Source organism: Typopeltis vanoorti, chromosome 11, assembly GCF_054136105.1.
Source record: "Typopeltis vanoorti isolate ZY-2024b chromosome 11, IOZ_Tvanoo_1.0, whole genome shotgun sequence".
NCBI classification, from domain to species: domain Eukaryota; kingdom Metazoa; phylum Arthropoda; class Arachnida; order Uropygi; family Thelyphonidae; genus Typopeltis; species Typopeltis vanoorti.
Genome location: NC_143559.1, coordinates 91,183,709 through 91,209,819, shown reverse-complemented (window position 1 = coordinate 91,209,819; position 26,111 = coordinate 91,183,709). Strand labels below are relative to the sequence as shown.

General features: G+C 37.2%; 1 protein-coding gene across 1 annotated transcript in view; it reads right to left on the bottom strand.

The window, feature by feature from the left end:
• LOC150101845 (3'-5' RNA helicase YTHDC2-like) overlaps window positions 1–26,111 on the bottom strand; it is a 503,757-nt gene that overhangs the window by 51,387 nt on the left and 426,259 nt on the right. Inside the window, exons 24-25 of the mRNA XM_090400932.1 lie at window positions 14,177–14,460; window positions 460–611 (exon numbers count right to left, since the gene is read on the bottom strand). Of these exons, the coding sequence (XP_090257058.1) occupies window positions 460–611; window positions 14,177–14,460 (436 nt within the window). The remainder of the gene's footprint in view (window positions 1–459; window positions 612–14,176; window positions 14,461–26,111) is intronic.

The window sequence follows — 26,111 nt, the reverse complement described above, 5'->3', positions numbered from 1 at the left end:
AGTTTGCCATATTATTCAGCATCCTTTCAGTTTATTTCCATTCCTGAAGAAGCACATCAGAGAGTGTGAGAATCTAAGTCAAATTATGGAAAGTTTTTCTGCATGGTTATGTTGCACTTGACAAGAAATTATATTATTTTTTAATATAATTTCCTATACCCTAAATGTGATTTTTCTACATCAATTTAACCTTGGTAAAATTGATATTAAAATTATTTAATCTTAGTATCTTCTTGTTGCTGGTTTCCACTGATGAGACCTCAATACAGGTTGAAAAACTGCTGGATAGTGATCCTTTCCTTAATGTTTTTACATTATAGGACACTAAAGCAACTGATGTGAAGTCAACAATGTCTAATATGTATTAAAACAGGAATATAATTTCTTGTCAAGTATAATATATGTCAAATAAATTAAAAAAATATTTTATACATACATACAAAATTTATGCTATCCTACCTTTTTAGCCACTCAATTTGATAACAGTTGCCAAGATTTGGTGCTGTAAATTCAGAAGGTCTGTGATCACAGAGATGACCTATAAATTGAGCATAACCTTGAAAATGCCCACTACCTTGGATAGAGAAAATAAGAATCACATCTTTACCTTCCTAGAGATAAAATAATGAAATGATCACCACAGTTTGACCGATTAAGATCCCTAAGCATATGCAATAATTGACCTTCAGTGTTTTAAACTTTATATCAAATCAAACTTTTTAAAGTGGAGACAATACATCTAGTGTTTGCAATATTGGTGAACTAGTTTACTTGGCTATGGCACAAAAATTCTTTAAAATTTACCAGCAATTCAATGTTTTTTTACTAGTATTTCAGTAAATGAAAAAATATTTTCATTCATGTTGTAATAATTTTTATTGTTGGCTAATTTTATAAAATATAGTTCCTTGTCACTGAATGATCTGATACAGATGACTGTAGCAAATATGTGAAGGAAGACAATGAAATGCTTAAGAGGTGCTGTGTGACATATTCATTGATTCTCAATTAAATTCTATACAAAATGCACTGAGTTCTCTGACAGTAATGATATGAATAGCAGTCAATATATTTCCCAAGCAGAATGGCAGCAAACAAACTACCAAGAAGAATACTAAAATATAAACCAAAAGGTAAAGAAACAGAGGAAGATCCTCAAAGTGATAGCATGAGGCTGGAACAGGCCTGTACTGCAAAAGGAAGAAATCAAAGAAGATATTTCCCAAATCAACAACAAAAACAATGATATACTCCAGAAACATGAAAAAGAAGAATTCAATAATGATAGTGAACCTCATTAATATTGGATTCCAAAATCTATTGAAATAGTTTGTTGGCTATGTTTGAGCAGTTCTTGATGCTTCAAAATTGACCAGAAAGAATCTCAGAGATTTCAAATTGGATATTAACTTTAGAGATACTGAACACGAATAAAAATAAGTCTCCAAAAGTTATTTAGCCCTAAATAACTTTTGGAGACTAGTGGACAGCTAATCTCTACCCTTAGCCAATCACAGATAGCTGGTCCAAAACTACCGGTGACTATATATCATTGTCTGAAATAGTGTGAGTTCTACAGTCCATTTTTTTGAGCTATGGGATGAAAAACCCCAAGTTTCCAGGAGAAAAAAAAATATTACTTGCCTGTGCCAGAGATTGAATCAGTTGGTAACCAGTCAAAGAAAGGCTTATAAAAATTCTTTTTAGTTTGTGACTAAGATCCTTACAAAGAGCTTTCTTCATGTGGTTTAACATTTCAACTGATAAAGTTGCTGTAGGAGTATTATGACACAAAAATATGAATTTGTATATTGATGACTAACATTAAAATATATGCTCTATGAGCTAACAAATCAAAAGCAATGACTTAAAGATGTGCAATACCTCGTATAAAGGAATGATAAAGATTTTTTGATGTTCTGTCCTGTCTTTATGATCCCAAGAAATCAAATGATAATGATAATGATTATGGATGTTTAACACAAGCAACAGATGCTGAATAATGAAGATAATAATGAAGTTAGCTGAACACATTTATAAGAAAGAGAAAATTTTGAAGATCAGAATCTGAAATTGTAGCATCTTCACATTCAGTTCCTTCAACATCAGTAGTGTTACCAATGAAGGAAAAGCTTGAAATTGGCAATAAAGAATATATATGAAGATATCCAACTCAAAAGTAAACAAGCACTAAAAACTTAACAAAAGTAATTGGAAAGGAATTGATGCATTTTCACAAAGAAAAATAAGATGAAAATATTTAAAAATGGCTTTTGATTTCCAATTGAGCAGTTGACCAATAAGTGTCAAACCTGAAAAAGCTTTCTCACTGCTGGATTAACTTATACAAAAATTAGACCACATTTAGGAAACCACGGCCTTCATAAGGCATGTCTTCTATATCTATGTGTTCATGTTAATAAAAAAATACATTAAATAAAAAATACTTTAAAATAAATCATCTAACAACATCTTTTATTATATGGCTGGGACCATTTTAGCCTTAACTATTTTTTGAAGATTGATGTCCAATTTATGTTGGGTGTGGATTGTGTATTTTTGGTTACCGAGAAGGCGGGGTCGGAATCGGAAACATAGCGGTGGATGAGAAGAAGATAACATAAGTTTTCGTTATTTAGTATATTTAAATGTTTCATACTTATAGTTAACTTATACTTATATAGTTATACTCACTTATACTTATTTAGAGTTTAGTTGTAATAGTTCCTCGACACTATTTTGGATAATGGTGGCAGCCGCCGATTGCAAATGGCGCATCACCAAGTCCACCATTTAATGACTCCATTTTGCGTGAAATATGGGATTTTGTGGCATGCAAGACTTGTGGAATGTATGCATCCTGGCGGTTGTATATGTGGCAGGTAAGAGAAGGGGAAATACATATATGTGCAAAATGCAGGCAATGGGAGGAATTTTGTAAGTTAGAGATGACTATAACTGACCATAGAAATGGTCAGTTATAGTATCGTTGAATCAGAGGCAGGAGATTCTCCACATAGAGAGACGAGTGGTATGATAGAGGGCGAGAATAGCGAGAGAAATATGAATGAAAAAAATGAGAGTGGGAAGTGTGGAAAGGTTGCATGATTGTGAAGTTTTTGGAGATGGTCTCAATTGGGAGGACGAATAACAAACAACAGCGGCTAACTTACAGAGAGAGAGAGAATAGATGAGCTGAAAGAAAATGTGGAATGTCTTGGGAATGAGATGAGAAGTGTGAATGATGAGATTAGGCAAATGAAAGAGGTGAATGCAAGGCGAATCACAGTAGGAGTGAGAGAGAGTTATGTGAATGACAGAAGAGGAGAGAATAGGATCAGTGGAAGAGAGGGAATGAGAGAGAGTTATGGGAATGATAGAAGAGGAGAGAATAGGAACAGTGGAAGAGAGGGAATAAGAATATGAGGGAGCACTACCAGGGATAGAGTGATGTCATTAGAGGAGAGCGAGTGAGGGATGCAGATGAGCAATCGAGGAACAGGGTGGTAAGAGGTGTGATGTATGGGGAGTCAATGATCCGTGGTGTGCAAGATAGGATGCATGAGGAGTGTTTGCCTGGAGGAACGATAGAAAGGGTGGCTATGGCAATTAAAAGGAGTGGATGAGATGATTGTGATGGTAGGAACGAATGACATGAGAGGCAATGTAAATTGGGTGGCGAGAGATATGAGATTCTTGCTTCAGGTTGTGCAAAAGAAAACGCAGAGAGAAAAGATAGTGTGCGTGTTGCCTAGGTATGATAGTGACGAGGTGAGAAGAAGAGCAGTAATATTGAATAGCATAATGGCTAGAATGTGTCAGAAGAGAGGATTGGAATATGTGGATACTTGGAGGGCATTTGAGGACAGAAAGGAATTGTATGGGAGAGACCGCTTGCATTTGAACGAGGAAGGACGTAGGCATCTGGAGAGATTGCGGTTTTCTGAACGAGTCGGTGTGTCAATGCAGGGAAAGTAGAATAGTCAGGTTGGATGGTGGTGGGGGTGGCCTCTTGTGGGAATGGACACTGGTAACACTGAGCCCAGTGGAGTCTAGAGGGGATAATGCTAGGTAAAGAAACAGTGGCATTTTTATGCTTTATACTAATGCCAGGGGTATCTGGAATAAAGGAGAGTGACCGGTGGTACAGATAGCATCAGCCTGGCCAAAGATTATTGAGATCATGAGATGTGGTTGACAGAAGAGGATATAATAACAGGAATAGAAGTAGCAGGGTAGGAAGGAAAAGCATGGTGTTGGAGTACTGTTTATGATAAGTGATGAAATATGTCCTCTAAGAGTGGAGGCTTTGGAAGGTAGTGACACTAATGATTTTGAAAGCATATGGTGTGAAGTAGAGGTGGGCAAGACAGGATATTTAGTGGGGTGTTGCTACAAACCAAGGAGCACAGAGAGGAGAGACCAGGAGATATTTAGACAGTTGAGGTTGGCAAGCAAAAACAATGATTGTTATGGGAGATTTTAACTACAGCAGTATAAATTGGGGAGAGGAAGATGCATGCAGCAATAAGGAAATGGGATTTCTTGAATTCTCGAGGGACAAATGTCTTAGGCAGCATGTAATAGAGGGAACAAGATGTTCAAGAGTTTTGGATTTGGTCATAGCATCAGAAGAGTTGTTAATAACTGAGATGACATCTCTCCCACCAGTTGGAGAAAGTGACCAGGTGGTTTTGACTTGGAAGATGAATAGATGCAGGAGTATCAAAGAGACAGGAAAGTATGTGGAATTATAAAGCAAGATTATAATAGTCTTAGATATCAACTTGGGGAAGTTTCATGGAGGGAGGAATTGGAATGTCAGGATATCATTAGTACATGGGAAATTGTGAAGGAATATTTGTTAGCAGTAATAGTAAGCTGTATTCTGCGAGTGAAGAAGAGAACACAATTTGGCGTAAAGTGGATGGCAAACGATATCAAACAGGAACTGCAGGTGAAAAAGAGGTTATGGAAGAGATATAAGGAGAGGGGGTGGAGAGCAGATGCATTAAGAATATAAGACACAGGCCAGGAGAATGACTATGGTAACGAAGGCAAAACTGGAATATGAAAAGAGATTGGCCCAAAGATCCAAAGAAAATCCTAGGGAATTTTTTAGCTATTGTAGCCAGGAGGAGAAAGGATTGTGGAAGAATGACATTGTGGGATAAAAATGGGAATAGAGTGACTGATGCAGAGAACATAGTGGAATTGTACAATAAATATTTTATTGGAGTATATTTCATCCTGGAGGAGTAAATGTTAATACTAGACGGATAGGCTAGGTTCGAGGTTTAGAAGTGCAGGAGGAGAGTGTGTTCCAAATACTGAGTACTCTGGATGTCAGTTAAGCTGTGGAACTGGATGGTATTTCACCACGAGTTTTGAGACTGACCTCCTTTGAAATGGCTTTTCAATGAAAGTCTGGCTATGGGAAAGGTGCCAAGGGAATGGAAGGAAGGTAAGATAGTGCCATTGCATAAGGACGGTATCAGACTGGAAGTGTCTAATTATAGGCCAGTTTGTGTGTCGTCAGTAGTTGTTAAGATCTTGAAGAAATTAGTAAGGGACCGTATACAGCATTGGGCAGATGAAGGTAATGTTATCTGTGAGAGTCAACATGGATTTGTTAAGGGGTGCTCATGTTTTAGTAATATGCTAATCTTTTATAATGAAGTTACAAGAGCAGTTGATGAGGGAAAGGCATATACTGCCATTTTCTTGGATTTAGCGAAGGAATTTGAAGGGTGCCACATGATAAGCTGATATTTAAGTTGAAGCACATGGGTTTGGGATGTCAGTTTGGTCAACTGGATTCGGGATTGGCTGTCTGATAGGTATCAGAGAGTTGTGTATGGTGGGACAGTCTCAAGGAGGCAGAAGGTCCACAGGGCTCAGTACTGGGACCTATATTGTTTAACCTTTATATCAATGACATTGTCAGTGGATTGCAGGGGAGATATTCAGTTGTTTGCTGATGATGTGAAGCTAGGAAAGGTTATTAGTAATAGTGCAGACGTGGTAGTCCTGCAAGAGGATTTGAATAAATGAGACAGATGGGTAAATGAATGGGGTATCAGTTTAATACAGAAAAATGTAAGGTCTTGAGGTTTGGGATCGATGGGATACTTCATACTCTATTGGAGGAGTTGTACTGGAGGAAGTAGGGGAGACAAGAGATCTCGGGTTGATGATTGATAGAAACCTGAAATTTAGAGGACATATTGCGAAGGTGGTGAAGGTAACACAGAGGATTGCTGCAATAGTGAGAAGGTCGCTCACCTGCAGAGATAAAAGAGTCATCATTCCGTTATATAAGACCCTGATCAGATCACACTTAGAGTATTGTTCTCAGATTTAGTCCCCAGGATTTGAAGGGGATAAATTAACTGTGGAAATGGTACAGAGGCAGATAACAAAGACAGTTTCAGGACTGTACAATGTTAGTTGTGAGGATCGGCTGAAGGAATGTGGACCACAGAGTTTGGTAGATAGAAGAAAGAGAGGTGATATGATTGAGACTTTTAAACTGTTGAGAGATGGTTACAGGGTTGACACTGGGGAGTTCTTTCGCTTGGTTGAACAGTGGGAAGGAGTGATGACAAGGGGGGGCCATCCCTGAAGGTTACGAAAGGAAGCTGCGATCAAGAGGGTGAGGAGTGGTTTCTTTGCATGGATGGTGGTTGAACTGTGGAATGCATTGCCTGATAGCGTGGTGAGAGTGAGAACAGTCAATGAGTTTAAGGAGTGGTATGATAGATTGTGTTTCCTAGGAGGGACCTCCCACAATGAATCTTTCCGATCCTTCCGCTCCTCACGTCACTGACGGGAATCAAACCTAGGACACTCCTTCCCCAGGCATAATGGTTGCGAAGTGCACAGCCACGAGGCTAACCTCACGGTTAGCCTACTTTATTGGAAATTAAAGCACATCTTTCACTACTTTTCTACATAATTTCCACCATTGTTCAGGCACTTATCATAATGAGGCACCAAGAGTTGTATACCTTTGTCGTAGAAGGTTGCTGCCTGTGACACAAACCACGTATTGACTGCTTCTTTGACCTCGTCGTCGTCTTGAAACTGTTGGCCACCAAGGAAAGATTCAGATGTTTGAACAGATGAAAGTCACTTGGCACTAGGTCAGCTGTATGGGGGGGGGGGTGGAATTGTTCCCAGCCGAAGGTGGCAAGAAGTTGTGTTATGCCGGTTATCATGAATCAAAACAACACTCTGGTAAGCATGCCATGTTTTATTCTGGATCGCACGACACAGTTTCTTAAGGATTTGGCAGTACATGCGTTGATTGTGGAGCCTTGACCCAAGAAGTCTACCAGCAAAATTCCTTGTCTGTCCCAAAACACGGTGCACATGATTTTCCGAGTGGAAACCATTGTTTTCAATTTTGTCTTGACTGGTGATGAGGTGTGCCTCCACTCCATGAACTCTTGTTTAGATTCAGGGGTTGCATGCAACACCCATGTCTCATCCTCGGTGACAAGTCTGCTTGTCACCAAGGAAAGCATTGCCATCCTCATGGTAGCGTGTCAAGAATTCCAATGCACTGCCCAGGCAGGCAATTCGTTTTGTGTTGTTCTGTAAGCAACTTCTGCACCTGGCGTGCATACAATTTCCAATAATTCAATTTCTCCGACACAATTTCATGAAGACATGAACATGAAACTTCTGGAAATTGCAGTGAGAGTGACATCAGAGTGAATTCCCTAGTCTGTTGAATCTACTCTTCAACTGAATGCACCAAACCACCAGTCACTAAAGATGTTCGCCCACTCCGTTCATCATAGTGCACACCTGTCCTTCCTTCATTAACATTCCTTGCATCCAAGAAATGGATAACTGACCTAATTTCACATGTGGCGAGCAATTCAATTTTACATGCGGTGGATGATTCAATTTTCTTAAACATTATAAACACACACTCCAAGAAGCATATGCACTGTGAGAATGTCTGAAAATGGTACCAGAGCTTTGCTAAGGAATCAACAAACTCAGCACGCATGCGCACCATTGCGATCGCAGCACTGCAGTGAAAATATTGAAAAATGGAACTTACTTTTGGATGTCCCTCGTATAATATACTGCTGGAAATCTCATCATTCCAAAGCACATAACTTTACACTCACCAACAGTAAACTGATAGCTATTTTTGTTTGCCCACATTTCAGCCTATTCAAATCATTTTGTAAGTGCTAAATATCAGCAGCATCCCTGATTGCCCTGCCTATCTTCGCATCATTGACAAACCATTGCACATATGATGTTAGACCCTGCCTGATGTCATTAATGTACGGATTAAACAATAATGGACCAAGGACTGAATCCTGAGGTACACCCTGGTCACCTTAAATTGGCAGATTTACGTACGCTATATAACACTTTTTGATATCGGTCTGTCAACCATCCCCTGATCCAAGTCAACAGTTTATATTCCAATCCCATATTCTCCAGTTTATGCAACAGCTTTTTTGTGTGATACCTATCAAATGCCTTAGAAAAATCCAACATTATCAAAGTATGTCCATTCCCTTTATCCAACTCAGCCATAACATTGTCATAAAATATGAGCAAATTGCTAAGACATGGTCTTCCTTTACTAAACCCATGCTGCTCCTTGCAGAGTATAGTTTGTTTGTCTACCCATTTCTGCATGCAAGTTCTTACCAACTTTTCTAAAATCTTCACTCCACACCAGAGATACTGATAGGTCGGTAGTTAGACACATTAGTTTTTTCACCGTCCTTGTTCAATAGAACTAACATGTATTCCTTCCATTCCTGTGGTATCATTCCTGAGCTAAGAAAAAGGGCTTGATATTCCATCTGTCTTATTGACAAATTCTTATCCAGGTTATGCAACAGCTCTTCAACCTCATTTACACGAACCTCTAACTCTTCAGCCAATGTAGCAGTAGCACTGTGCACCATGTTACATAATCCTGGTTGATATATCTTAGCAAAGTGAACATTCATTAATTGAACAATCTCATTAGCTTCCACCACTAGAGTATCATCTGCAATCAATAAAGTTATTCTTTCATATTCATTCTTTCTTTTGCTTGTGGCATAATGATAAAATTCTTTTGTATTGCCTTTAGCTTGCATGGCCAATTTATTTATTTATTTTCATACTCATTACCTTTCTGACCTGACCTTTATATATTTCATAACTCCTTTCACTCTTATTCTCGTGATATTCTTTCCACATCATCTTCTTCTTGTGGATCTCTCGCTTAATAAGGCTGCACATCCATTTCACTCCCAACCTATTTATTCTTCAAACACCAGGGATACACTGAGATACCACCTCATTTAAGCACTTTTTCAAAGATTCCCATGCATTGCTGACATTTTTTCCATTCAGTAACTAATACCATAGGACCAAAGATAGCATTCTTCCAAGTCGATCATAATTTCCAGCTTTGTAGTTCAGCATGTAGCCTGTTTTAATTGGAGCTTCAATACAAGTAGATACTTCCCAAAAAAGAACAGCATGATCACTGTCACCAGTTGGTGGTAAAATAGCCATATTCTTGATAGAGATCCTTTCTGATGATATGAGCAAATCCAACACTCTTTGACCTCGAGTTCCTTCTTTCACATGTTGATTGAGAAAGTTGTCTTGCAACAATTCAATAAATTCCTGTTCTTTCTTATCGTGAAATTTCTCTTCTACCCAATCAATGTTTGGAAAATTAGTCACCCATAATGATCATTCACTTGGTACCCATAAGGCTAAATTGGCAATGCATTTCTTTGTCCCCTACAACTGAGCCGCCAGGTCTGTAGCAACACCCCCACTATATATTTCATTCTGTTAATCTCCACTTCACACCAGATAGACTCAAACTCATCGCTACATGGGACAATGTTACTATCATTGTTTTTTTGTATTTCTACCCTAACTGGACTTAAGTCATCTGATATCATCAATAGCATTCCTCCTCCTCTCCTATCTCTTCTGTCATTCCTAAAAATAGTATATCCATTACACTTGATCCCACTTACCATATCTGATTCTGATAGCCAGGTTTCACTAATGCCAACAATCTTAGGCCACATCGTTTTCAGTAAAGCAACAAACTCAACCTCTTTGTTTCTAATGCTCCTGGCATTTATGTATAGACATAATAAATTATGACCTAGCCTATTCTTATAATTAGATATGCAATCTATTTGGCCTTGTTGTAGCACTTTCTCTTTCCCTCACCAGACATACTTAAAAGGTCCGAATCCAAAGCATATTTTTCCACTCCTTTGCCACATACATAACCATGTTTGAAGGCATTCATATCTTTATCACATTTGCATGCTATAGTTGAACTTTCACACACATTTTTCCCATTCCTCCCTTGATGATTTAATTGCCCTGACTCTCCGCATTAGGTCTCATACTGAGAAGTAATTTTTCCAGGCTCCTGATGCCAAATGAATTCAGGTGCAGGCCATCCCTCTTATACAAGTCTTTTCTGCCAACAAACTCACTCTGCACATCTAAAATTTCACATCCATTTCTTCTACACAGCCTATGCATGAAATCATTTGCTACAATCATCACCCCTCCTTCTTAACTTGGTACTATCATATCTGGGTAGCAAACTTGCAATTTTTACTCTCACATTTCTTTCTCACTTCTTCTAACAGAACTTTCATATCTTTCTCATACTATATTTGTCGCTGCCAGAACTACCACTGCTTCATTGCTTTTACTTTTCTTTTTTGTTTTCAAATTATGTTTGTCATATCTCTCAGGAAAGAAAGCAGATCATAACGAAATGGGTATAGCATAGTAGATATTTTTCAATAATTCACTTAATATCCAATTGCTAATCATCTGACTAGTTTAATCACCTGATCATCTCACTGGATGCCTCTTACAGTTAGTCATAAGGCATGATGACCTCATGCATCGCTGCCAACTTTTCTCAGTTGTCTGTAGCTGTTTGCACTATTTATTTTCTTATTTAATATGATGTGTTTTTCATTTATAACTTTGTTTTGTAATAATGTAAAAGGACCTGGTAGTCTTGCATTGTCTTCGAGATTGCTAGTAAAGTTTTTCACAACAAAGAAATTTTGCTTTGAAATGAACAATTTTTAGCAACAAAATGGGCCAAAATTATATGCTATATTATTAAACTAATCTCTAGGATATTCAAGAAGGATCCGATTGTTAGTTTTTAATCTGTATATGTTCTTATGTTCTAGACATTATGGCTCCTAAGTTTTTAACTACTTTATTGTGCTAAGTAAAGATATTTACTAACAATATATTAAGAAAAATAATATTAAAAATTAATATTAAACAAGCAGTATTATGAAATCTGATGAGAGAGAGAGAGAGAGAGTGTGAACAGTTTGAAATAAAAGGAAGATATTAACTCCTTAGTACATGGAGAAAATTAAACTACTGGCAAAGAAGAAAAAAAGAAGCCCCTTTAGCGCATATGCAAGATAAATCTGGTGAATAAAGTATAACAGATACAAAAGCTTAAGATATGAAACTAGCAATGAAATTTCAAACATTAAACTATTCAAAAAAGTGTTTTCTAAAAACTGAATACAAGATAAACAGAGAAAAAAATATCACAATGCCTTTTTTTTTTTAAAAAAAAAGGAGGAAAAAACAGATCCAAATAATTAAAGAGGAATCAATCTATCACCAATAAAATTCTATATAAAACTTATTCAAGAAAATATAAATGAATCTAACATTAAATGATGAACGGCAAGGTTCTAGACCTGGAAGATCCTGCAAAGATTCAATACTTACAGTGAAACAAATAATAGAAAAATCAATAGAATATAGCGCTTCAGTTTTTGTTTACACAATAGTATAAAATTACAAGATAATTATAAGTAATAGTGAAAAGAAAAATAATACAAATAATATAGCTTAGCAAAGATACTTATAGAGCAAATAAATGTGTACCTCCAACATAAGATCTATATTCAATGTCCCAAGAATTGAAGAGAGGAATTATCAACATTAGGAGTATCAGTGGAAAGAAAATCGACTTGCAGAAGAACTCGAAAAGTACTACATGGAAATAATTGGCGTTACTGAGATGAAGAAGAGTTTAGTCTTCTTCATCTCAGGATCTCAGGTGATATCCTAAATAATAAATACACATGCTGTCACAGAATTAGAAACTTTTATTTGATATGATGTTGGATCTTCTTTAGCCCGATTTGCAGCACATATGTGGTTTGGCATAGATTCCACAAGGTGTGGCATTGTATCTATGACTACAAATACCAGGCATTCATTAGACAGTCATTTAACTGGCTCAGATTTGATAGAAGAGGACTTTGCTCTCAGGCCTGTTTTTCTAACATGTCCCATGCATTCTCAATGGGATTCAGATCCAGGGTTTGTTGTGGCCAGGAAAGATGGTGAAAGTCGATGCCATGCTTGCTGAACAATTTTTGCACAATGGACAGTAGCCTTGTCATCCATGAAACAATCGTCACCTACTGGATAAAATGTCAATATTGCAGTGCAAGTCTCCAGGATTCTCTAACTAAATTGAATAACAGTTGTAACAAATTTGGCATGAAAATCAGCAACAAAAAGACCAAAACAAGAAGAAACACTGAACACACAGACTGCATTCTGAATGGAAACAGACAACAGAATAAGCAAAATTGATATGGTAAAGAGGCAGTTGAATAAATTTATATGGAATAAGAGAGAAAATAGCCACAACATTAAACCAACAATACACTGCCCTGACAACAGTATCTGGACACCCATAGATATAATGTACGGGCCTCTCATAAAGCACTGCATGGGATCTGCTATAAAATGAAGGAAGCAGCTTTTGCAAAACACAGCTGGCCAGCATGCCCAAGACACATTCGTTAAGTTAAGTGATTTTGAATGAGGCATGATCATTGGGTGCTGTATAAGGGAAAAGTCCATCTCGATCTCATGAAACATGAATTGTTTCATGAGATCAGTTTTGACCATGATCCACAATCCACTGTACACGAAATTGTATAGAAATACAAAAACAAGGTACTACAATGGTTACACTATGATCAGGAAGACCCCACGTATCCTTTTGAATCACGACAAACGGGCCATTGCCTGAGAGGTCATGAAAACTTGTAGGACCACTCTTCAGCAAAGCCTCTTCATGAGATGGATTTTTTTGGGGGACAGGCTGTGAAGAGAAAACCTTTCGAGGATTTGCTGAGTATTTGGAGGCAAATAATTAGCAGCATGTGTGCTGGTGTCAAGAGTGTTAGCAATGGACCAGTGACCAGTGAGTGAAAGTGATGAGAGTCACTTTGCTCTCTACCAAATGGACGGACGTGTATGGATCTGGAGGTGCCCTCACAAGAGATACAACCAAGACTATTTCATGCCCACAGTGAAGGATTGTGGTGGTGGAGTCACAGTATGAGCAATATTCTGTTCTACAGGTGTGGGCATGAGACTCGATGACTCTAGGTACCAGAAGGTGCTGGCTAACCATCTTCCTGAAGTGATGGCATAGTTCTATGGAAATGGAACTGATTGTTTCTTCCAGTAGGGCAAGGTGACATGCCATCTTTACATACAACACAAAGGCGGTTCACAGAGGTTGGTATTAACCTGTTGTCTTGGCCAGCATAGAGTTCTGATTTTAACCCAATTGAAGTGATGCAGGATATTCTGGAGCACCGCATACACCTGTACAACCCACCTGTCACCAACCACCATCAATCAAACCACAAATATGTGATTTCTAAGAAAAATCAGGAGGGTAAACAGATGGCATCAATGACATAATCATATTAATAATGAAGATATTAGGAAGGAACTTGATATTTTTAGAATTCAAGAATTTATGAACAGAGCTAATCTAAGATGGTATGGTCAATTAAAACAGAATGGGAGAGGAAAGATTAGCAGAACAGGCATCTGAGGTCAAGATGGCAGGAAAAAGACCCAGAGGAAGGCCAAGATCTAGGTGGATCAATACAGTCAAAAGTGTCAGAGGAGAAGACAGGAATGTAAGATTTGACAATAATGGAGTAGTGATAGACTAATTTGGAGGAAAATTGTTGATAAAAGATCAGTAATAATGTAAACTTGATCATATAGTAGTGTCATAGTATCCTATACATCTTGAGGATACATAACAGGAAGTTGTTGATGACAATACCTTTATGGCCCAAAGAAGCTTTCTTTCAGTAGAAGGAGAGAATGCCCAAAGACCTTTGGCTAGAGAAATTTCTATCATCCTGGGTGTATTTGCTTTTATAACGTAATAGCGGACATGAGAGGTGGTGGTGGTGCAGCTTCCATCAAGTTTCTCTTTAAATCCACTGACAGAAGATGATGGTGAAGGACTAGTGCAAGGGCTTATTGGAGAACTTCCACTACCACTTCCAACAGAATGAACAGATGATGTATCTGAGCGTTCATCAGATCCTCGAGACTGCTGTCCTAAAAGATAGCAAAATGCTCCCAATTTTATTATGAATTACTGGTACAGTACAAAATGTTTATTGTTAACTTAGTAAACTTTCACTATAGTAAACACAATTCTAGGAATTCTCTCTCTATAACAAACCAGAAAATAAAAAAGTCCCATTAATTATTCTAAAAGCAGGGCACGAGTTGTTTTAGCCCATGTGGAATCTAGCATATTATTACCCCACCACCTGGGCATCTTATTTTACAAGCATTATTTTGATGCCTATACACTGGTAATAGAAACTACATAGTCTCTGAAAACTTTAACTTTAGCAGTAGATTAAATTTTACAACAGAATATGAGAAAAATAATCCCATTAACTTCCTTAATGATATCATTATTATTACATGACATCTCCAAGGACGCATCATAGGAGGATACTCTACTCCACCATACACAACTTACCATTTTCTCCTACTTAATTCCTCCAACTACTATCACAACAACATTACTACCGTCAACACACAATACCATCTACTGCCTATTACCACCACCAACAACAATTGTATGTTATGTCTGTAAAATGCATGTGTTCTCATGGCCAATTTACAATGAAAACTGTATGGTGCATGAAAAACTAGTTCCAGGAGGGAATTAGTTTTTCAATGCCCATTAGTTCTTCCAATTGGAACCATGGATCACTTAACCATATCTTAATCACATCAAACAATCACACTGATACAAAAATGTACTGTAAATCAACAAATACAGGTAGCAATTCATAAATGCTTATATGTTTTCCACAACTGTCTAAGAATTTAAATAATGAAATTAGAAATCTAGCAAAATCTCTATTAATTGAGCTTGCCAAATTATGCCAATTTCATAGTCAAGATTCAAGTCAAGGAAGTTTTTTCCCATCCCCAACAATCTCAAGAAAGAAATCCTTTCTTCCAATAAAATATTAAAGTTTTTCTATATAACAATACACACACACACACGAGCCTTTAAATATATTTTTAAACATACAAACTATAAAAATTGTATTCAAAACCAATCAGAAATTGTTAAATCCTTTGAAACCACTAAGATAACAGACACAAAAATATATTTAAGTATTTCAATGTTGTATATAATGTAGTTTTCCTTGTTAATCCAGATTGCTATGGACACAGTTGCAAGAACATTTAAGAGACCAATATCCCCACTCCAGACAACCTGAATGGAACTAGAAAGAAAAAAGACCCAGAATAAAAATCCTAAAATGGACAAAACTGAAATTGAGGTTTTATCTCAATTTCAGTAGAAATTGAGATAAAACAGAATATGTTATAGAAGAGAATCATATAACAAATCAAAAAACCTGTTATTCTAGAATTTCAAAATAATGAAACAAAACTATGCATTTCAGAAAGAAATCACCAAAACTAATATTAAAGCTATATACATCCACAGCCCTCTGTGATATTGGAGAACAGGCAACAACTGAACAATATTAAGATTAACTCTAAGTTCTCAACCTATAACAATGCTCTTAGCTTCAATGCCATTTATTTGTAGAGAACTGTCATGTATATCTCACAATTCTCATTCATTCCCTGTTTATCTCTCTTTTTGAGGATGACTGAACAGTTCAAAACAGCTTGTGAACATAAATTCTTCATTTCCTTATTTAAATTTCAACACGTTAAGTAATCAAACAGAAGCAATATCAGGAGTGTATAAGATTTTTTTTTCTTTTTTTTACTAAAAATACTATATGCTGATGATTCTCCCCTTTCTTCATTATTTATAAAATTATCCATGTAGCAAGGGAATTTTTTTCCCCTTTCATATGATTTTATCCTCCAATTTTTTTTAGGTTTTATTTTGATATCAATTTTATGTATTCTAAATTTATTCAGCATTTTTTACTTTTCCATTTTCAGTTAAGGGTCAAAGCTGTATAACTGAGAGGAGACCTCCACATAGCCTTTAAAGGAATGCGGAGAACCGACCAGGGCTTCTGACATAATGTCCAATCCTCACATTCTTGTGGTGCACCTTGTTGGGTATCTACTTTGATACTGAACGAATGAGGATGGGCTGACAATTTGGGATTTAGCCGACCAAATTGTATTCTTATTGGTTAAACCAAAATAAAAAATGATGGTACAACATGACAAAATTTCATGCCGGCTGGGGCATCGCCTGGTTAAACAAGGCCCCGTTGTTTTTGCCAGGGAACCAGGGCGAACAGCGAAAAGTCAGCTACTGGAACAAATCTGAAAACAAACCCCAACTCAACATGACCACAGTTAAAGATCGGTACTATCAACGTAAGAAGCCTGAATGGCAAAGAAATGGAGCTAGCTGAGGAATTAGATAAGTACCAGATCGACATAATAGGGGTGACTGAAACAAAAAAGACAAAAACTGGTGAGATCTTTCTGAACAATAAATACAAAATGTTATATTCAGGCAATGACAATCAGGGAAAAGAAGGAGTAGCCATAGTATTCAACACAAAATACGAGGCTAATCTTCTTGAATGGCAGTCAGTCTCAAGTAGAGTAATGTGGGCAAATAGGAGAATGGGGAACTGGACAATGAGACTTATTTGTGCCTATGGTCCCACAGAAGGTTCTGCTAAGGTAGAAGTGGAGAAATTTTTTGACACTCTAGAAAAAGCAACTGACACAATGAAAAAGGAAAAGTTGGTCCTTGTTGGGGATCTAAATAGCAGAGTAGGAAATGATTGTGAGACATACAATAATATTTTGGGAAAATTTGGAGAAAAGAGCAAAGCTAATAATAATGGCAAATATCTGTTGGGTTTCTGCTCAGGACATGGACTGGTTATTACTAACACCATGTTCCAACATAAAAATGTGCACAAATTCACATGGAGAGAAGAGGCTAGGAATAAGAAAAGTCTCATTGACTATGTTATTGTTGATAGTGCTGTTTTCTCCCTGGTGCAGGACACCAGAGTGTACAGAGGATTTGAAATTGGAAGTGATCACTATTTAGCCTTGAGCAGGATAAAATTGAATTTCATTTTGAAAAGAATAACATGTAAGAAAGTTTTAAAGCAAATAAAAGTTGAGCAGCTCTCAGATGTGAACTGTAGACTAAAATACAGAAAGATTATTGAAAAGAAAATGAAAGAGTTTGAGAACAGGAATCAAACCTTGGAGATTCAGTGGCAAACTATGAAGAAAACATTGATTGATTCTGCCAGAGATGCATGTGGTGAGGTTGTGTGCAAGGATAAAAAAAATCAGAACTCCCTGGTGGACACAGGAAGTTAAAGAGGCAGTGAAGGAAAAGAAGAAAGCATATCAAAAGTTCCTGGCAAATAAGTTAGCTTTTACTCTTACCGAATATAGAGACAAATGTAAGAAAGCTAAACAGTGTGTAAAAACTAGCTAAACAAAAGTCATGGGAGGACTTTGGCAAGAACATAGAAAATAAATATCAAGAAAGTGGTAAGATATTCTGGAGGTTGTTGAAGATGCTTAGGAATGGAGGAAAGAGTGCTGTAAAAGGAGTTAGAGATGATAAAGGTGACATGAAAACAGGAGAAAAAGATATCCTTGAAGTATGGAGTAATTACTTTGAAAAACTGCTAAGTGAAACAAGCAGTGATGACAGCACAGTGATAAAAAACACTGACCAGGCATGCAGCCAGGAATACATATCCATACTTGAAGTAGAAAAAGCCATCAAAGGCTTGAAATGTGGAAAGGCAGCAGGAGTAGATGATATTCAACCAGAAATGCTGAAGTATGGTGGCATAAAAGTCTTACAGTGGCTGCACTGCATAGTTCAGAAAGCCTGGACAGAGGGACGAATTCCCGATGATTAGAGTAGAGCTCTCATAGTACCCATATATAAAAAGGGAAATAAAACTGAATGTGAGAATTACAGAGGTATTTCCCTACTGAGTGTTCCTGGCAAGATCTATGCAAGTATACTTGAGAAACGGTTGAGAAGAATTGTGGAAGAAAAGCTTGGTGAAGAACAAGCTGGATTCAGGCCAAATAGGGGCTGTTAGGATCAGATCTTCACTTTACGACAAATAGTCGAGAATGCATGGGAATATAACAAAGATCTGTATTTAAGTTTTGTCGATTTGGAAAAGGCATATGACAAGGTGCCAAGAGAGAAGCTATTCAATATGCTGCAGTTATATGGTGTCAATGGGGCATTATATCAAGCAATACTTAGTCTGTATTTGAGTTGTAAGTCAGCAGTTAGAATTGAAGGAAGTAAAGGGAGATGGTTTAATGTTAAATGTGGTGTGAAACAAGGATGTACGTTATCCCCCTCTGTTATTCATTATCTATATGGATCACATTATGAAGGAAAGTGGTATTAAACATGATATCAGAATTGGAGATGTTAATGTCAGCTCTTTGCTTTATGCGGACGATGTTATACTTCTAAATAAATCTGCTACAAGTCTGCAAGATTCCCTGACTAAATTGAATAACTGTTGTAATAGATATGGTATGAAGGTCAGCAATAAAAAGACAAAGACAATGAAAATAAGCAGAATCACTGAAAATGTCAACTGTGTTGTGAATGGAGAACCTGTGGAACAAGTAAAACATTTCAGCTACTTAGACACAATTTTTACTGAAGATGGTAAATTCAATATAGAAATAGACAACAGAATCAGCAAAGCTGGTATGGTGGGAAGTCAATTGAATAAATTCATATGGAATAAGAGAGAAATTAGTCAGAACACTAAATTAGCTGTATACAAGACAGTGTTCAAACCAGTTTTAACTTATGGATCTGAGAGCTGGGTCAGAAGTAAAACACTTGACCAAAGACTAGAGACCGCAGATATGAGAGTCCTGAGAAAGATTAGAGGCGTGAACAGATGGCATCAATGGCAATATCATATTAAAAACGAGGATATTAGGAAAGAACTTGACACTGTCAGCATCCAGGAGTGCATTAGCAGAGCTAATCTCAGGTGGTATGGTCACTTAAACAAAATGGGCGAGGAAAGATTAGCAAAACAAGTGTTCTCTGCCAGGTTGGCAGGAAAACGACCCAGAGGAAGACCAAGATATAGGTGGATTGATACGGTACAAAGTGCCTTAGACGATGGAAATATAAGATATGATAATGTTGGAGTCTTGACAAGTAACAGACTGATTTAGAGGAAAATTGTAGATAGGAAGTTAGTAATAATGTAATTTTTTTCATGTAGTACTATCATATCCTGTACACCCCTTGAGGGTACATGGCAGGAATTTGATGATGATGAACTGTTTGTCCATTACCTCAGTGTTTTAGTTATTTTCCAGCTTATCAATTATATATTTTACTCTATGTTTAACTATGTTTTTATGCAAAAGAAACAGTAGAAAACATTACAGTCTTATATCCTAGTTATTTTTGGAGGTAAGTCTCTTGTTTCCAATAATCTTAATAGAAAAAGCATGTCTTATTCTTTAATCTATATTAATTTAAGAATCTAAAAGCATTTGGCACAGAGAGAGTGAATGTTGAAAGTGGCAGTGAATGTATGTATAAAGATGGAGTATATTGCAATGTGGGTTGAGAAGAGGAGACTGAGCAGGTATATGTGGTAAGAGGTGATAAAGGTGATTTGGCAGATGTAGTGGGGAAATCACTAGCTATAGACTTAAAAATGAACTGTTGTGTTGTTTACAAATGTCAGAAGCATCAGAAATAAAGAGGATGAAATGGTTTCAGTGATTGAATTTATTCGTCCCCAAATCATTGGAATAAGTGAAATATGGTTGAATGAAGATGATATCATAACGGGAATAGAAATGGAAGGGTACAGTATTTTTCGTGAGGACAGAAAGAGCAGGAAGGGAAGAAGGAGAGTGCTGCTGATGATAGCAGGGGAATTAAGTCCACATAACGGAGACATGAAAGGGGGAAATAGTGGCAATGGTTATGAGGCAGTGTGGTGTAATGTAGAGGTTGAGAGGAAGACATATTTAGTTGGATGTTGCTATAGGCCTGGGAATGTGGAAGGTGGTGATGAAGAAATGTATAATTTTCCTTATTTCTAAATGTATAGCATTTAGAAATAAGGAAAATGAATTTCTTAAGTTCTTGAGAGATAACTATCTCAGGCAGCATGCGGAACATGAGGAACAAGAGTTCTAGATCTCATCATTTCATCAGAGGATGTAATTGTCAGAGGGTGGTTTTATATTTGTCTCAAGTTGATGAAAATGATCATAAAGTAATTACCTGTGTTGTGGCTAGTCACATATGCAGACTTTTGTGAGGAAAGGATATATGTGGAATTATAAGGCTGGTGATTATGACAAGTTTAGGAGACAACTTCGAGCTATACCATGGAACGAGTAGTTAAGCGGTAAGGAAATAAAATCTACATGAGAACTTACAAATACATAACAGCATCAATGTATAAATGTATCCCAAAGGCCAAAAGGCTGAATAAGGTAGGTGTAAAATGGATGAATGTGAAGCTTAAGCATGAAATCTAGAAAAAGAAAGTACTTTGGGGAAAGTACAAGATGAATAATGGTAATCAGTCACATGAAGAATATAAAGAACAAGCCAGGAGAGTGACTCAGTAAGGAAAACAATGAGCGGAAATTGGAAAATCAGGCTAAGAAAAACCCTAGAGAGTTTTTTAGATATGTGGCAAGTAGAAGGAACAATGATCATGGAAACATGAAGTTAAGGGATGAAAGTGGTAGAATGGTAACTGCTGCAGAAGACATTGTGGAGGTATTCAGTGATCAATTTATAAGGGTATTTCATCCTCATCATGGTAGAATCACGAGGAACTTAAGTGTAAAGGACATAGGAGAGGATAGCTTAATTGTGAGTGAGCACCAGGTATTTGAGGATATAAATAACCTTGATGTTAATAAGGCAATAGGTTTTGATGACATATCAATGCGCATTTTAAGGGAATGTTCCAGTGAACTGGCAGTAGCATTGGCATGCCTGTTTAAAAAGAGTTTTGCAAAAGCACAGGTTCCAAGGGAGTGGAAAGAGGGAAAAATTGTTCCACTGCATAAAGGCTGTGATAAGGCTGTAGCTTCAAATTATAGGCCGGTCTGTATACCTGGAGTTGTGGTGAAGGTTCTGGAGAGATTGTGAGATTAGGATACAGAAATGGGTTGATAACAGCAGTATTCTCTGTGGTTATCAGCATGGGTTTGTTAAGAGGAGATCATGTTTCACTAACTTACTTATGTACTACAACAAGGTGACAAATACCTTGGACAAAGGAGATGCATATACAGTGGTGTACTTGGATTTTGCAAAGGCTTTTGAAAGACTGCCACATGACAAGTTCTTAAAGAAATTGGAACAGATGGGATTGGATAACACACTTCTGTGTTGGATCAGTGACTGGCTGTCAGATAGGTATCAGAAATTTGTATATGGGGGTGCAGTATCTCAAAAGAGAAAGGGCACTAGTGGTGTGCTGTAGGGGTAAGTTTTGGGGCCATTATTGTTCAATTTGTACGTTAATGGGTTGGGTTTAACTAGTTATATCCAGTTGTTTGCAGATGATGCAAAACTGGGAAGATGCACAGTCAGGCTGATGTTAATGCTTTACAAGAGGCCCTGAATAGATTGCATGAATGGGCAGGTAAGTGGAACTGTCAGTTTAATGGTGCCAAGTGTAAGGTTTTGAGATTTGGTAAACAATGATGGGAAGCAAAGTATACACTTGGTGGGGGAAACTTTAACAGAAGTAGAGGAGATGAGAGATCTAGGAGTGATGGTGGACAAGGACCTGAAATTCAGGGGCCACACTGCACAAGTTGTGAAGGGATCACATCGAATAATGGCAATGATGTGGAGAACCCTGGCATGCAGAAATAGAGAGGTTTTGATTACATTGTATAAGCCCTTGATCAGGCCTCATATGGATTTTTGTGCACAGATTTGGTGGCTGGATTTCATGGTGACGAGGATATGCTGAAAAGGGTATAGAGAAGATTCACAAAGGTAGTCAGTAGCCTTTGGATTGTGGAGTACGAGGAGGTTGAGAGAATGTAAGTTGCAGAGCCTCGTGAATAGGAGGAAGGGGGGGGGGATATGATTGAGACATATAAGCTAGTCAGGTCAAGTTGTTATCAGGTAGACGTGGAAGAGATTTTTCATAGAATGGGAGAGGGGAGTAGAACAAGAAGCCATTGCTGGAAACTGTATAAGGGTGTGAGCAAAGGAGTGAGAAGCAGGTTCTTTGCATGGAGGGTGGTTGGTGAGTGGAATGCATTGCCTGAGTGTGTTGTGGATGTGGACACAGTGAATCAGTTTAAGATGCAGTTGGATGAGCATTGTATGCAACAGTGAGTACCTCCCATGATGAGTCTCTGACTCCATGGAGGTCGAATGTTAATAATAATAATAATTTATTGCTCTAATCATATCACTATAAGGTAACAGCCAATGAAGATGACTATGTAAGGGTGCTTGTTAATACAATATGCTTGCAGGAATTACTTAACTTTGATTCCTATATCCTTTCTATACTGAGGATTCACTTATTACAAAATAAGTTTCAATTCATAACTGGATGGACTTGTATATGTTCTTGAATATCAACGAATCTAATATAAAACAAAAACAGAAGACTGATTTACTGTTTGAGGTAATGTGTAAAAAAATAAATTGTGGAAAGGAAATATTTTGTAATTAAAACTTATATTGTGACACTCAGTCTGCTGCTTTAGCTTTACAAGACAAGTATATACATATGGTTTATATATAATATTGTGTTTTCACTATAGATTAGAATATTTTAGTAATAGCTTCAATATTAACTGGAATACATAATCAACAATTTCATTTGACATTTTTTTTTATGAGAAACTGTTTACATATAATGAACCTGAAATTCACTTTGGAAAATTTAATGTAATATTTTTAGTCTTATTTAACTTTTAGTTTAGCATCATTTTATAGGAATGTAAGTTTTGTGATTTTGTAGATAGAAATGGTGATAAGTTCTGGAATAAACAATTGCTTATTTTTAATTATATCGATCATCTATATTTTATAATTAAATTAAGCAATTGCATTACTAATATTATAATTAACACTTGCATCAGTTGTTGGATGGGAAGGATATCAACAATGCATGGGTAGGAAAGAAATATTTTGTGTTTAAAAAATTCAGAAAGAAACCCAAGAAATGATATTGCATTATTTAAGTATTTAAAAAATACTTATGAGGTAGGTCCCAAAAGTTTCTGGCTTGGCATACAAAATTTGCGCTAATTTTAAAATCGTGTGTGTGTGTGACAGATAGCACCATCTATGGGAAGCTTACTGTACCAGTTTCGACTCTCTACCTGTATCAGTTGGAAGCACTCATTCGACTAACACGTGGCATGCTAAGTGGCTGTAATAATGTTCAAAATTGATGGTGTTTAATGGAGAAGCTTCTCCTTCCATGAAGGAATGGGTTAAATAGTTTTGCCTAGGAAGAGAGAGAGCATCGAAGATGGTACTCGTGATGGTACTTTCTGAAGCTCAGAGAAATCTCAGCAAGGTTGGGCTTTTCTATAATAACTGTCTTTCACATCATTCACAAGAAGCCCCGCATGACAAAGGTCAGTGCAAGGTGCCTTGACTTCTTTTTTCAATTCAGAAGGAGCATCGTGACCTGTTCCCCCAAATTTTTAGAGCTTTGCCAAGGGAATCAATCAGAGAGAAGTGCTGTAATCCACTGTCACCAGAGATGAAATGATGGTCCTTTATTATGATCTTCTTTCCAAAAGGGAATCCATGTAGTGGTGCAAACCAGGCAAAGCACTGCCAAGAAAAGTCAAAGTCACTCAGTCCACCAAGAAGATCATGAATACAATCTTTTGGGATTGCCAGAGAATTTTCTTGATCGACTTCAAGGAAAGGAATACTACCGTGAATGCAGAATATTATGCTTCACTCCTGCACAAACTGTGCAACACCATAAAGGAGAAGAGACAAGGAATGCTGAGTATTGGAGTTTGCTGCTTCACAACAATGCTCTAGTTCATATGGCGACTGTTGCAAAGGCTGAAGTGAAGGACTGCAGCTTCCAGGAGATTGAACACCCATCCCACAGCCCAGATCTAGCACCCAGTGACTACTACCTCTTCTCAAAATTGAAAAAAGACCTTCAAGGAAGAAAATTTACAAATGACAATGAGGTGATGGATGCAGTTTTAGGTCACTTTGCAGACAAAAGTACAGACTATTTTTCCAAGGGCATGGAAATGTTAATAACAAAGATGTGAAAAGTGTGTTGAAGTAAAGGGAGATTATGTCAGAAAGTGACAGTTTTCTAAAAGTTAGTCAGGTCGGAAACTTAGAAACACCCTCATAAATGATGCAGTATCAGAATGTATCTCTAGAGTTTGAAGAATAAATAGAGTAGAAGTGAAATGGATGTATAATCTTATCCAGCAACAGATTCATAAGAAAAGGATGATGTGGAAGGAATACCGTGTGCATAAAGATGATGTTTGTTATGAAAATTTCAAGCAGTAAGCCAGAAGAGTCACAACTGTTGTATGGAAAGCTAAGTCTGAGTAAGAAAAGAAACTGGCTCTGCAAGCTAAAAACAACCCAAAAGAATTCTCTTGTTACAAAACAAGTAAAAGAAAGAACGAATATGAAAGAATAACTCTACTGTGTGCAGATGTTATGCAGGTAACTGATGCAGAACAGACTGTTCAACTAATGAGTGTCCATTTTGCTAAAATCTATCAACCTAGGGTATACAACATCAAGTTCACTGTATGAAGAAACACAGGTCTATGAGGAGGAGGTACTAGAACTCTTGCACAAACCGAATAAGAATTTCATGTTGGAGGCTTAATGGGTTGTATACAGCACTCGGAAAGGATTAAAACAGATTTTAATACTTCCTATATTTCGTCTCAGTCACTGAGACATCTTCAGGGATTACAAAAAAACTAATGTAACATATGCACAAATACCACACAATACTAAGCTAACCACGTGGGTGATTCTAAAGTCCTATCTAGGTGATGCACCCTCTATGGTAGATGGACTAGAATGTAAGGTGGGATCTCTGATGATTTTGCTTCCCAAATCTTCAGAAGTTTAATGCAACCGTATTTATTTAGATTCGGTTAATTTCTGAGAGCTGTTGCAAATTCTAAAAATAGTCTCCCTTTTTTGAATTTACTGTGGTGGAGAATGGTGGTATTTTTCCAAGAAATCCTGTGGATTGTATCCAAGGCATGGTCAGTCAGCCTGGCTGACCAGGTCTTGGATACAACCCACAGGATCTCTTGGAATGAAGATATAAGAATAGAAACAAAACTGTTGGATATATAGAAAGCAATTTTAACATTATATAGCATATTGCATGGATGAAAAGTGACAGATGGACCAAGACAATCACCTTATTAGTATGAAGAAGGACAAATGCTTGGATGAATGACCTAATGGAAATGGGCGGAGAATGTTGGTATCAGGAAGCCTTCAACAGAGAAAGGTGGAGATAAATAGGGAAGGAAGAAGAATGACCGCTCATTTTCTTAAAAGCCAGCAACCTGAATATGCTACATGAAGCACAGTGCATAACCATTTTTGGTTATAGGCCCTCCCTATTTATCTCCACACTGGAGTAAGAAACTCAGATTTGTGAAGAGGAAGTATTACAGCTGTGGTGCATATGACTTAAATTTCAGCA